This window comes from Empidonax traillii, unplaced genomic scaffold (assembly GCF_003031625.1).
Source record: "Empidonax traillii isolate 1590-97213 ecotype Southwest subspecies unplaced genomic scaffold, ASM303162v1 scaffold385:size1130455, whole genome shotgun sequence".
Taxonomy (NCBI): domain Eukaryota; kingdom Metazoa; phylum Chordata; class Aves; order Passeriformes; family Tyrannidae; genus Empidonax; species Empidonax traillii.
Window position 1 is genome coordinate 243,497 of NW_020955578.1, and position 12,908 is coordinate 256,404.

General features: G+C 40.9%; 1 protein-coding gene across 5 annotated transcripts in view; it reads left to right on the top strand.

Annotated features, from left to right (window-relative positions):
• The first annotated feature begins 1,117 nt into the window (after positions 1–1,117).
• MDM2 (MDM2 proto-oncogene) overlaps positions 1,118–12,908 on the top strand; it is a 14,809-nt gene continuing 3,018 nt past the window's right edge. The window contains exons 1-10 of one of the 5 annotated variants that reach the window (XM_027893299.1): positions 1,118–1,203; positions 1,730–1,802; positions 4,434–4,508; positions 4,867–5,000; positions 5,157–5,206; positions 6,488–6,555; positions 6,707–6,800; positions 9,010–9,170; positions 10,166–10,321; positions 11,632–11,709. In XM_027893299.1, coding sequence (XP_027749100.1) covers positions 1,734–1,802; positions 4,434–4,508; positions 4,867–5,000; positions 5,157–5,206; positions 6,488–6,555; positions 6,707–6,800; positions 9,010–9,170; positions 10,166–10,321; positions 11,632–11,709 — 885 coding nt within the window. In that variant the 5' untranslated portion in view covers positions 1,118–1,203; positions 1,730–1,733. Of the gene's footprint in view, positions 1,204–1,423; positions 1,639–1,723; positions 1,803–1,885; positions 2,069–4,433; positions 4,509–4,866; positions 5,001–5,156; positions 5,207–6,487; positions 6,556–6,706; positions 6,801–9,009; positions 9,171–10,165; positions 10,322–11,631; positions 11,710–12,908 lie in introns of those variants that run through there. The other 4 variants (XM_027893300.1, XM_027893301.1, XM_027893298.1 and 1 more) reach the window with 4 other exon arrangements.

Consider the following 12,908-nt stretch of genomic DNA (forward strand, 5'->3'; position numbering starts at 1 on the left):
TCTCATTAAATAGCCACATAAGGACAAGATTGAGCATTGGTAATCCAGCTGTTCAGTATTACATCAACTGAATGTAGCCATTTGATTCCATCTTCTTGTATTTTTGTGTCAACAGAATTTTCTCCTCCCGATGAAGTTAGCTAGCTAAGGATCTCAGAAACTGGGGTGCTGGGTGGAAAGGAGAAGGTATCTGACTTTGCCCGATGAAGGACATTCCACTTGAAATAGATTTCTGTTTGCCTTGAAATCCCCATACTAACAGGAGGTGAGCATGCTTTGCAAAATTCTGGCAGCTCCTCAGATGTCCCTCACTAGACCTTGAGCTTTATGCTCTAGAGGGATAACAAAGTCATCTTGAAATCCATCATCACACAAATATCTAGATTTAAACCGTTGCTGGAATTTTTACAAGGTGCCATGGTTGCTGAGAATCTGTATTTGGCCAGCAGACAAGTCCAGGCAGTTATCCACTGCTTGTTTGGACAAGTTAGTTGTCATGGAAAATTAGCATTACACTCCCTCTGCTTTAGTGTACCTTTAAACCCTGTCTACAGCTCTTACATTCTCTAACAAATCTTTTCACTCTTCAAAAATAACTTCAAAATTTCACTATGGGCAAAGAAAAAAACCTGAGAATTAGAAAAGGCAGTCAGACTAAAAACTAACTAGTTCTGTTCGAAGTGTAGCAACTACTAAGTCCCTATGAAAATGACATACTTCCAAATACCCTACATTTAAAAGATACAGAAACTTATAGAATGAGAGATGACAAGAATGTAGGACAACAGCATCCAATTCTCTTTGGATGTAAAAGTTTTCTCCTCGTTCCATCTCTTAAATATCAGTGACAAAACAGCTTAAAAGAAGACACAAACGACCACTGCAAATCAAAACAGTATACAGAGGCGTGGTTCCCTATCGGCCAGGCAACCAACACTTGCGCTGCCGTGTCCCCGAATTCTCGAGGAGCGTTCGCGGCACCCCCGCCCTCCCTGCGCGGCTCCCGCGGCTCCGTCTCCGCCAGGCCCGAGCGCGGCACCGCCCGCCAGGGGGCGCCGGGGCACCCGCGGGCCGCGAGGCCAACATGGCGGCTGGGGGCGCGCAGGGCGCGGCGGGGCCGCGGTAGAGGCTGCGGGCCGGGCCCCGCGGGCTGCCGGCGCTCCGCCCGCTGCGGGCCGGGCTGCGGAGCGGGCGCGGCTGCCGGTGCGTGGGGATCGATCGCGGCTCGCTCGGGGGCCGGGGTAGGGAGTGAGTGGGCCGGGGGCTCTCGCTTGTCGCTCGTGCGGCCTCGGCGCTGGGGGGGAGGGGCTGCAGCGGGGGGCGCCGGGCCGGCCGGGCGGGCGGGACGGGGCCGGCGCTGTTCCCCCGCGCCGCTGTCCCTCCGCCTCGCCGGCCTCCGCCGCGCTCGGAGGCCGCGGTGAGTCAGCGCGGGGCCCGTCCCGCCCGTTCGCCCCCCGCGGTGACTCGGCGGCGGCGCTCCGGGTCATGCTCAGGCATGTCGGGCCGGGCCGGGCCGGCGCGGGAGCTAAGCCCTGACTTGCCTCCTGCTGGCAGAGCTATATAAGGCCCGGCCCAGCCCGACTCGGGCCAGACAGCGCCGCTGGAGCCCACGGCGCGTGGGCTGTACGGGACACCGAGGTGAGTGGGTCCCGCCGGCGTGGCGGCTGCCGCCAGCCCGGGCTGTGTCGCTGCGTGCCACGTTCTGAGCTGGTTCTCCCCTCAATTGCAGGCAAATGTGCAATACCAAGATGTCCTCCCTTACGGATGCCTCCGCTGTCACCGGCTCGGAGCAAGAGGCGCTGGTCAGTAGCTCTGTTGGAAGCGCTTTTTTTTCATGCTTTTTGCAGAGTTTTAGCAGCTAATTTAGAAAGACCACTTTTTGCAGCGAGCGATGGTTGTAGAAAAACCAGGAAATCCGGTTATGTCTCTTTGATCCTGTAATTGTGAAGCAAATGTTATTCATGGTTGAGAGTTGAGGGTGATGGTTTAGGTCTAGACTCTGTTTCCTGGAATCTACGGTGGTTTTTGCTTTCTTTTAATGAAAAGAATCTTAACGGATTTGATCGTGGTAAGTATTTCATGATGGGAATTGTTAATAGATATAACTGAAGAGTTGTGGAAGATCTCCATTGTGCAAAGCATACTGTTTGTGAAATAATCTTAAGGTTTTCTGCTTTCTCGTCTACTCATAAGCAAGTTGTAAGAAGAGTCTTCGTTTGTTTTTATGGCTTTGCATAGCCATGGTTTCCATGGTACAGTGGCAGTTCTGCTGCCCTGGTTTGTGCATAAGTTTTCCTGACAATGGAAGCCTGTTATACCTGAAAGACAAGTTAAAAACAGCACATGTGCAATGATGTTTGGACGGGGCTGCTGTGTGTAGAAGGGTAAAGCTTTAAAGGGTAGACTTGGAGTAGAACTTCAAAAAAGTGAAATAGCAGAAAAGCCTTCTTTTGTTTGTTTCTTTTTTTTTAAGTCATCATACTGTGATGCTACTGTACGCTGTCAGATCTGGGAGGCGAAAGAATTTATACTTGGAGGAGTCAGGAAGAGGGCTGGGGAGTAAAAGTGGGCTTGATCGTGGATTCAGAGATCTGAAACTGTCTTCCTATGCTTAGCTGTCAGTAGTGCTTTAATAAGTTATTGTTTGCTTCCTCTATGAAACTGTAATATGTTCTTTATATTCTAAATAATTCAGCCCTTAGGAAGAGGTGAATAGACATCTAATGTTGTCCATAAGCTTGGTTATTGTTTTTACTATGTGTAATTCTTGCATCTAATCTCTTGTTAAAGCACTAACACTTAACGTTGGCTTTAGCAGATCTTTAAAATGAAATGCAGGGAAGTTCCCCTCCCCGCCCTTCCCTTAAGCATTTATTCCTTGACTTGTGATATTTTGGTCACACTTCCCTGTATTTTCTTTTTTTTTACATTCAGTATTTATTTTTGTATATTTTATTTTATGGACTATATCAGGATAGCTAAATACTAGCCTGTTCCTAGAACGGTTATGCCGTTGGTAAAGAGGCGACCCTGCAATATACTGCACTGGGAACCATCAGTGGCTCCACAGGCACTTAGTTTGAAGTTACGGCAGCCCCTGCAGCTGGTTCTCATCTGCTGCAACTGTGCTGGCACAGCTGTGTGGAACAGTGCAGTGAGCGGGATCAGGACACTGCTCTGGCCAGAAGAAAAAAAAAGAGTTGTATATATGGGGAAGTGATTTTTTTGTTGTTTAACTTTCCTGTCCTTTACCTCAGAAATTGTCACAGCCTGGCTGCAGATAAAATTGCTGGCACAGTGGGTGGGTGGGAGGCCATTGCGGAGGTAGGAGTGAGTCAAGTATGATGGGAAGGACAGGGTGTGCTTGTCCCAGCTAAGAAAAGTCTTCAGAGGTAAAGCAGCCCAATTGGCAAATGTAAACCAAAACCCCAGAAACTGTCACAGAAAGAGACAGAAAGAGCTGGACCAGTGTTTTGCTTTATGACTTGCTCTCTGGACCTGACAGTCATGAAGATGCTTTGCCTTTCTCTTTCCCTCTGGGAGTCATTGGAATGGTTAAAGAAGTGAAGCTGAATTCCCCAGGACGCAGCCCTGTACTTGGAACTAATAAACAAATCCGGTAGCTCAAATTAAGGAATCTCTACTTAACCAACATGTTGAGGTTTAACCGCAACCAGCAACTGAGCAGCAGGGAGCTCTTTGCTCCCTACCCCTCTGTGGTGGGATGGGGAAGAGAATCAGAAGAAATGGTAAAGCCTGTGTGTTGAGATACAGTTTAATAAGTGAAATAAAGTATATTAATAATAAAGAGAAGGGAGAGTAGTAAAATCCAAGAAAATCAAGTGAAGCACAATACAATTGCTCATCACCTGCTGACTGATGCCCAGCCAGTCCCCAAGCATCAGTCGGTCTCCCCTGGGTGGCTCCCCCCATGACGTTTTGTGGTATAGGATATCCCTTTGGCAAGTTCAGGTCAGCTCTCCTGGCCATGCTCCCACACAGTTTCTTGTGCACCTTCTCACTGGTAGAGCGTGGGACACCGAAAGATCCCTGGTTTAATCTAGTTACTTAGCAGCAACAGAAACATCAGTGTGTAGTCAACGTTATTCTTCTAAATCAAAAAACACAGCACTGTACCAGCTACTAGGAGGAAAATTAACTACCCCAGCTGAAACTAGGAGACAGCCAAAGACAACTTTGAGCTAGGATGTATGTTTGAGCTAAGGTGTGTGAAAAGTTTAGTATGATTTTGTTCACGTTATTTGCTTTTTAAGTTTTAACTTTGCAAAGTGAAAAAATTTGAATGTGGATTTGTTTTAATATAGTTGTGTGTTTGCATATCAAATTAATACAGAAGGAGGAACGTAAGCTGTCTAAGTTAAGGAGTTTTGATAAATAATTGGTGCAAATTGTTTTTCTGCTTCCCCACATAGGTTAAACCAAAGCCACTATTGCTGAAGTTGTTAAAGTTAGCTGGTGCAGAAAAGGACACTTTTACTATGAAGGAGGTAAGAACTTTTAATCACTAAAAGTAGACTACAGTGAGTACAGATATATTGTTTTGTTCTGGGTGATTGGGGGGCAGTGTAGTTCATAGCTTATCTAGTAATTATTGAAGACGTGATTTTGTGTTTATTCTACTGTACTAGTTATTTAGCTAGTTTCTCAAAAATGTGAACAAAAATTTCTTGTGATTAGAATTGTGGCATTCTTGGGGAACAATAGATGGAAATCTATCAGCTCAGAGGGAGTCCTAGGCATTCAGAATTTGAAGAGCAGATTTCAATGTATTTAATGTGCTTGCTCTCTTAATCTTGAAACAACAAACTTGGTATTTAATGTCTGTGTATTTCATTTATTTTGCAGGTAATATTCTATCTTGGACAATATATTATGTCTAAACAATTATATGATGAAAAACAGCAGCATATTGTACACTGTGCAAATGATCTCCTGGGGGATTTATTTGGAGTAACAAGCTTTTCAGTAAAAGAACACAGGTAATGGGATTCTTTTCTGAGAATCTGGTTGGGAAATAATGAAGAACACAATGCGTATGGCCTTTTGAAACTCTTTGCATCTTTGAAGATGGTAAGCTCTCTTCTATGATTCCATGTAGCTAACTTGCAATGGTTTTTTCTTTATTCCCATTTAAGGAGACTATATTCGATGATTTCCAGAAATCTGATGGCAGTCAATCAACAAGGTAAGCTAGTTTAGGAGGCTGTTTGGTTTTAAGAAACAGCAGTAGGGAAAATATAACTTATATAATACATCTTGCAGGTAGTTATCAGATAACAGCGATCTCTCCATTATTAGCTATTTGGCTTTACCAGCTGCTGTCCACAGCAATCATAAATAGTAAATCAAAGCAAACACTGTTTCTCCTGGAGGAGAAAAATATTCTGAGCAGCATTTGGGTAATTTTGTTGACTAGAACCAGAACAAACACAATCAGAGATGAGCTAAAAGAGTACTAAATTAAAAACTTGGTCATTTGCTTGTATTTGTTACTACTAGAGCCCTCAACAACATAAAAAGTTTTAATTCAAAAAACTAGCTTCTCGAACTTGTGTCTATTAACAATAAAGTCAGGGCAAATGCTGTTCATTTTCTTTTCTGTTAAAGTTGTGTTTTAATTTTCAAAATTGAATGTGGAATGTATTTAGAACTGGTCATTCTCAGCTACGCTGAGTCTTGTTAAAAGGTCTATATCCTTTAAAAGAGTAGTTTTGTGGTAACTGTGCATAGCCACTCCTTGAGTGGAGAATTGTTATATACAGTCATCTGTCCTGCAGTATAAAAATGCTCAATATAGCTGTAATTTTTGCCTCATACAGGGTGTGAAACAGAAGTCAAACAATGGAAGCCATTTTGTAAATTGGCTTCTAAATCTGTATTAAGACACCCTTTGTTTCTGGTTCTTTCTAAAGGCAAGTTCAGCTGCTGAAGATGGGAAACATGCTCTCTTTATTATCCCTATTGTTATGCTTGCAAACTAAAATTTATCTCTCAATTTTTTTTTTTTAAAGAGTCTTTATTAATTCAGGGTCTGCCTGGTAGTAAGCATATACCATCAACAGCAACTATTTTTTCTTCTATTAATTATCTTCTTAATTCAGTATTCCCATAAAATGATAGCTAGTAGAAAGCACTTTTAGAGGAAGAAGTGTATTGCATTTCCTGCCTGTATTCTTTCATATCTGCAGAATCAGGGGGCCTGCACAGCCTTCATTTGAAGCCATTTATAATGAAATTCTGAGCTGCTTTGTGATTGACATTTCTCCTTCTTTCTCCCCACGTTCCCATTTCAGTAACGTTACAGGGAAGGTGCTGCACACACCTGAAAAGCAAAGGAGCAGTGTGGGTTTTTTCAACTGTTCCAAAATGTCTGGATTTTAAGTTCTATTTAGGATTTACTTTTTAAGCCTGAAATTAAAGTTTTCTGCTATGTTGTATTATGGGTTTTGGCTTGGTTTGGTTTCAGACTCTACGCTTGGTGGCACACCTGAGGATGATGCCAGATCTCAGCTCAAAGAAGAAAATGTTCTTAAGGTGATACTTTAATTTTATTTTAATAAATGTTCTGAGTTGTAAATTCTGTTTAGTTTTACATGATAGTGTCAATGGTTTAGATGTAATTAGTTGATTTTAGCCCTTTACTTTACATTCATGCTCAGGCTCACTCAGTATTTCTGTTAATCAGGAGTCTATGCAAGAGTTAGAAGAGAAACAGACTTCATCAAACGTGACTTCCCGACCAACTACATCTTCTAGGAGGAGGACACACAGTGAATCTGGTATGTGCAGATTTATGATGCAGAGCTTTCAGTAGCATGTCCACTTAGGGGTAAAAGTTCTCTGCTTATCTGAAACAAAATGTTCAACCTGAAAAGAAAAACGTGATTCCTTGCATTGCTCCAGTGTCATGTTACAGTGATTTTGGATGTGTTTAGGTGATGAACCTGATTGTTCATTAAGCACTTAATAAAACATCTGATGACATGAGTATCCTATTTGCCTCCTTTTTGTCTTTGCTGTGGTTATTCAGTAATCACTGGCAAATACATTTTCAAAATATGAAATATTTCTTTTTATAATTAGCAATAACAAGCTGGTCAGCATAAACCTGAATAAGTTTCTCAATGGAAGTGTTCTCTACAGTTCTACTTAAATACTACTCTGTGGAATTTCTTACATTAGTTTGTTCCATCACTTACTTGTCTTACCTCATGACTTGGTGGTTGTAATTATCTGGGCAGTGATAACCTTCTGTCGCTGCATAGAACATCTTCAGTTGCTCAGGAACGTTTTTCAGTTCCTCAACTTTTGAATAATATTTTTTGTGTTCCTTGTAGGCCACTGTTATGTCAGTCCAAAAACTGTGCTGCGTTGCTGAGCGGTTTGCACTAAATTAAAAGAACGTTTTAATGTTGTAACTAAACTAGTGAAAGGATGGAAAGTCTCAGTTAAACAGCACAACCTGTAATATTTAGGCATGACCCAGAGCACGTGAGGTGCTGTGTTGTGCTTACTTATTGTAGGTTTGGTTATTAACTGTTGTCTTTGCATCCCTTTATTAGTTTGTTACAACTTTAAAACTTCTTTTAATATAGTGTTTTTATATACACTTTTTTTCTAATTTATAGGAAATCTTCCTTTTAAACAACTATTCTTGTTAAATTGGGATAGTAGCGGCTCCTTTGGAGCCCCTTTTATAGTGTATAGAAACCTTGTGGTGATACAGTATCAGTACGGCATGGAGCCATGACAACTAAATGAGGACAACGATGGACAGGAGCAACCCTTGGGCCTGGGGGCTCCAAATTTGGTGGGGCTCTCAGGGCGGAAAAAAGAAAAGAGAGGGGCTGAGCCAAGAAGCACCAAGGGAAAGTGAGAGAACTCTCAAAGTATGTACAAGTGTTTTGTTCTCTTTTCTTTTACAATGAAAGATTCAAGACTTGAAGACTCGTGGATTGTCACAGTGTGTTTTGCAAGGCAAGGGAGAGGCTGGGCAATAGAGGGTGGGTGCAAAAGGCACCTGTGGCGGGGCAACAGGCTCATACTGAGGTCTGTTAAACCAAGTTTTCAGGCATCGTGGAGGGGGGGTTCACTCCACTGCACTTATATACTGACTTTACAACACCTTTTTTAATAAAATTGTTTATTACCAAACACTCTAAAAGTCAGTGGAGCTGAATTTTGACTTACCTTTCCCTAAAATGCTGCACCCCTACTTCTTATGCTGCTTCTGGTGGTTGTTTCAAAATGTGATGTATTTAAGAAGCATTGTCTTTTTGCCTTCAAACCGAGCATACTCAATAGGCACAGCAGTGCTCTCAGAGTTCAGTGTTTATATAGTATGTCTTGAAGATGTTTTTGCTAGTGTGAGTTGAAAGTTATAACAGTTTGTTGCAAAAATCTTGTTGAGTAAATACAATTACATATAGTGGAACTATTCATGAAATTTGTTCAGGTGTCTGAAACTTGAACCTGAACTTTACCTTGCTTAGCACGAGGAATTCTGTATGCATGTGACCTGGGAGCTAGTTGCTCTGTCTCCCTACAAATTCTGGGATGGACTCAGAAGCTCTGTGAAAGTGCCTTTCTGTCTACTGACTGTAGATGGAGCAAGGACAATTAAGATCTATTTCTTAAAATTAGGAGGGGTATGTGTCATGTGTGGAGTAAAAATTCTTCCAAATTTGCGATCATTTTATTGCCTGCATGTGGATACTGCTATTCACAAGCTGTACTGATGGGACAAGTGGGGAAAGCCAGCCCCTGAAATACTGGCTTCAGGAGTATTAACTTTACCTGTTTATCAGTGTTATTGTGTCTTTCTGAATAAATTTTGGTGCCTTTACTTTTTCCCTCAAAAAATAATACTGAATTATTTTATTAGATTTCTTTGTAAGTAAATTATATTTTAAACATCTGTTAAGAATATTCAGAACTGAACATTGCATAGATGTTTTTGGAGTAATACAAATTCTTGAATATGCCCAGAAGAAAATTCTTTGGATGATCTGCATAGTGACAGAAGAAAGCGACACAAGTCAGACAGCATTTCGTTGACGTTTGATGAAAGTCTCTCATGGTGTGTAGTCAGTGGGCTGTGCCGTGAAAGAAGCAATAGCAGTGACTCAACAGATTCTCTTTCCATTCCCGTAAGTCAAAATATAAATATAAAATATCTTTGTGGTACAAGTTCTGCAGATGCCACAAGTGCAAATATGCATCTGAAAACATCATGATCTTAATTAAAAGCGGCAATGCCTTCAGTGTTGTGTGAGGAAGGAAAAGAGGATGAAAGAAAAGATGGTGGGTGAGGTTTTTCATAGGTCTGCTGACAAAGCTGAAGGGAAGTGTTTTTAAATATAAACTTTGAATATTCTTTAAAACCAAGATCCTTACTGCTTGGCACAGTGTTGAAAAAGCTGTCAGATATATTTTGTGTTTTAAAGTGTTTCTTAGAATGCAGTGCTAAGAGAAGAAAAGCAGTCATAGACGTTCCATAATTCAGAATTAACTGGTAGTTCTGGTACAGCCTGGGTAACTGTACTCAGTAGTATGTGTGCTGATGATACACCGTATTAATTTTTCAAGCCTCTCCTGTTTCATACTGTTGTTTTCACAACAAACACCCAGGCAAGTTACCTGGGGTGAGATTAAGTCGTGAAGAGCTAAACTAACAATATTCCTGGTCACATACTGTATTCTGAATTGACAGAACTAATACCGTGTCTTCAGTCTTCCTATTTTATAGCTGTTTAGTCACAGTCTCAAATTAAAGATTAACAGAGTTGGTGAGAATAGAGAATTTAATGACTTGCAACCAAAAGACAACATCGTCTTGTATCTGTTCTTTCACTTTTTAGGAGAGCCTATGTGAAATAGTAACTGCAGTCTGCAAGCTGGGCTATAGGCTGACTGCAGCCTCTTATTACAGAGCCAACAAAAGGCCTTCAGATCTAGCTTTATTTTTGCCTACCTATAATTTCTTTATCTCATAGAAGATGTACTGTCTTAACAATCACTGCACTTATTTCTTCCATAGCTAATTAAACTGAGTAGCACATTTTTATTTTAAGAGCTGTTTTAATAGTAACAGTTATGTATATGGACTAGTGAGGTTGAATGTGTACTTTCTCTTTTCTTTCAGGATCTTGATGCTAGTTCATTAAGCGAAAACTCTGATTGGTTTGACCACAGTTCTGTTTCAGACCAGTTCAGTGTAGAGTTTGAAGTTGAGTCTATTTATTCAGAAGATTACAGCCATAATGAAGAAGGACAGGAGCTCACAGATGAAGATGATGAGGTACGTATTTATTTTGCTTGGGGTTTTTTTTTGACCTTGGGGGGTTGGTGAGAGGGAAAAGAAAAGTTACAGGAATACTTCATGTTGACATTCCAACAAGAACTCTGCATGTGCTGTGTCACAATTTGCACCCACTTGTTCATTAAATCAAGCTGCACGTCAGTGCAGTTGGGTCACCGTTATACATCCAGCAGGAAGTAACTGAGATGGTGCTGAGGCTTTCTGCAGACTCTGAAACAGGCTGTGTAGGAAAGTTCACTCACCAGCTGTTGGAGTCAAAGGCAGCATGCATACTTTGAGTATTTATGTATTTTTAGTTATGGAAGTAAGAGTTGAGCTTTGACATTACTTGATATTGAATGAAAACTTACCTAGTAAGGGATACTTCCAAGTCATTTGCCCCTTTTGATTACAGGTGTTTCATATTGATGCTGAGCCACAGTTTTAGAAATTTTCATTAGTAGGCAAGAAGTCAGTAAAATTGCGATTACCATAATTTTCAAGAGATCTAGATGTATGGGATGTCAGGAATGAGGTGAAAATGTATTAGGGTTTTTTTTTCTGGGTTAGTTTTCTGTTACTTTAGAGGGGTTAATCAGCTCATGGCAAGATTGGGTAAGTACCAGAGGCAGAATTCACCAGGGACATACGTGATTATGGTACCTGAGAGGCTAAATGGGACTGACTGCACTGATGTACACTGACTTGTAGTGTAGTGCTGCAGAGCTGCACCCTGAAATAAGACAGTAATTTGGAGAAAGAAAGAATTGGAGTGTGCTCCTGCTCCCAGCAGTAGTTTTGAGAATTGCAGAATGACTGAGGTCAGAAGGGGCCTCTGAAGGTCATCTTATCCATCAGCCCTGGCTCAGGCAGAGCTGAATCCAGGTCCATGTCCAGATGTCTTTTGAATATCTCCAAGGATGGAGTCTTTCATAGATGCTCAGGGCAACTGTGCCAGTGCTTGGTCGCCCACAAGTAAAAAGAGTCTGCTGACATTCAGAGGGAACCTCCTGTGTTTTAATGTGTGCCAGTTGCCTCTGTTCCTGTCACTGGCCACCACTGAAAAGAGCCTGTCTCCCTCTTCTTAGTACCCTCCTTCCAAGTTTTTATACACATTGATAAGACACCACTTGCCCTGAGCCTTTTCCAGGCTCCTCTGGAGCTCCTCTAATCTGTTTAATAATCTTAGTGACCCATCACTGGAGACTCTTCAGTTGCTCCCTATCTGAAAATCTGTAAGGTTAAAAATATTTTGAGTTTTTAACTGAATGCCAGAAAACAGTTACAATTTTTTTTTTTCGTTTAACCAGGTTTATCAGCTTACTATTTACCAGGATGAAGATAGTGACGGTGATTCATTTGATGAAGATCCAGAGATTTCCCTAGCTGTGAGTAAAAACTTGTCAAGTAAAGTGTCATAAGTTGGGTGAACTGACCCAATAGATCAAGAAGTATAGATGAATTCTATTGCTACCAGTGATTTTTTTTAAGAATCAAATTGACTTTTTCTTCTATGCTTGAAGACTCTAATTAATATTTTAATTATTGAACATGTGATTATTAACCTTGATTTTTTTATAACTAATATGCTTCCTAAGGATATAATTTCCAAAGGAAATTATTTGAAGCCTAAATCTGACTTTCTGCACAAAATGAAAAAATCTTAGTCATGTACATTTAAAAACTCTTCCTGTAAATCAGAATACCTAGTTTTATTGTCCATTCTGAATGAGGGTATCTCTTAACATACAAGTGTGAAGGCAAACCTTTTTTCTGAACAGTAATATAAAATTAAGAGAGGCCTTTTCTCTATTCTGTGAGACCATTTTTGAAGTGTGGGAAGAAACTTAGGGTCTTGAAGCACACACTAGAATTAAAATGCTGGGTATCTCATTTATATTTGCTTTTCACAGTTAAACCTTAAATTAAGTTGTTTTCCAGAACTGTCAGGAATGTTCCAGTCCCCTAATGGTCTGTAGGACTGAGGGACTTTATTCTTAGTTTGTGAAAGACAGGTCTGGCCACCTTCTGAAAACATAGCAGTGCTTATGTGTGGTAAAAGAGGCCTGTACATTATTTTTAGGATTTAGAATTGGTCTTTTAAGCTTTTGATGTTACTGATGTCATTCAGGACTTGTCTAAATAAGTTCTGGGTGTTTTTTTTTGTTTTGATTCCCCCTAGGCTTGCATTACTTCTAAGAAGGGTCTTTCTCCTTAAAAATTAAATGTATTTTTAACAAGATAGAGTGGCTAATTTTCAGTGTAGTCAATAGAGTAACTGCTGAGATGGTGTTGCAAGCCTTTTGTTTTTTTTTTTCACTTCTGGTTTCTTCTTGGCCGATGTGTTCTCCTGTACCGCTGTGTCAGAGTGCCCTCACCTGGCCATTTTGCACACCAACAGCTCAGCATCCCACGGGTGAAAGGTCCCTTCAGTCTTAAGTAGCTCCCATTTCAGAATTCGGTTCTCAAAAAGAGGGGGAATGGTGACCATTTTATTAGAAGTTTCTCGTGAGATTCTTTGAAGATTTTTGTGGTCTGGCTTCTGCAGTTTTGCTTAAAAAATAGTAAATTGTTATTGTTCTAGTCA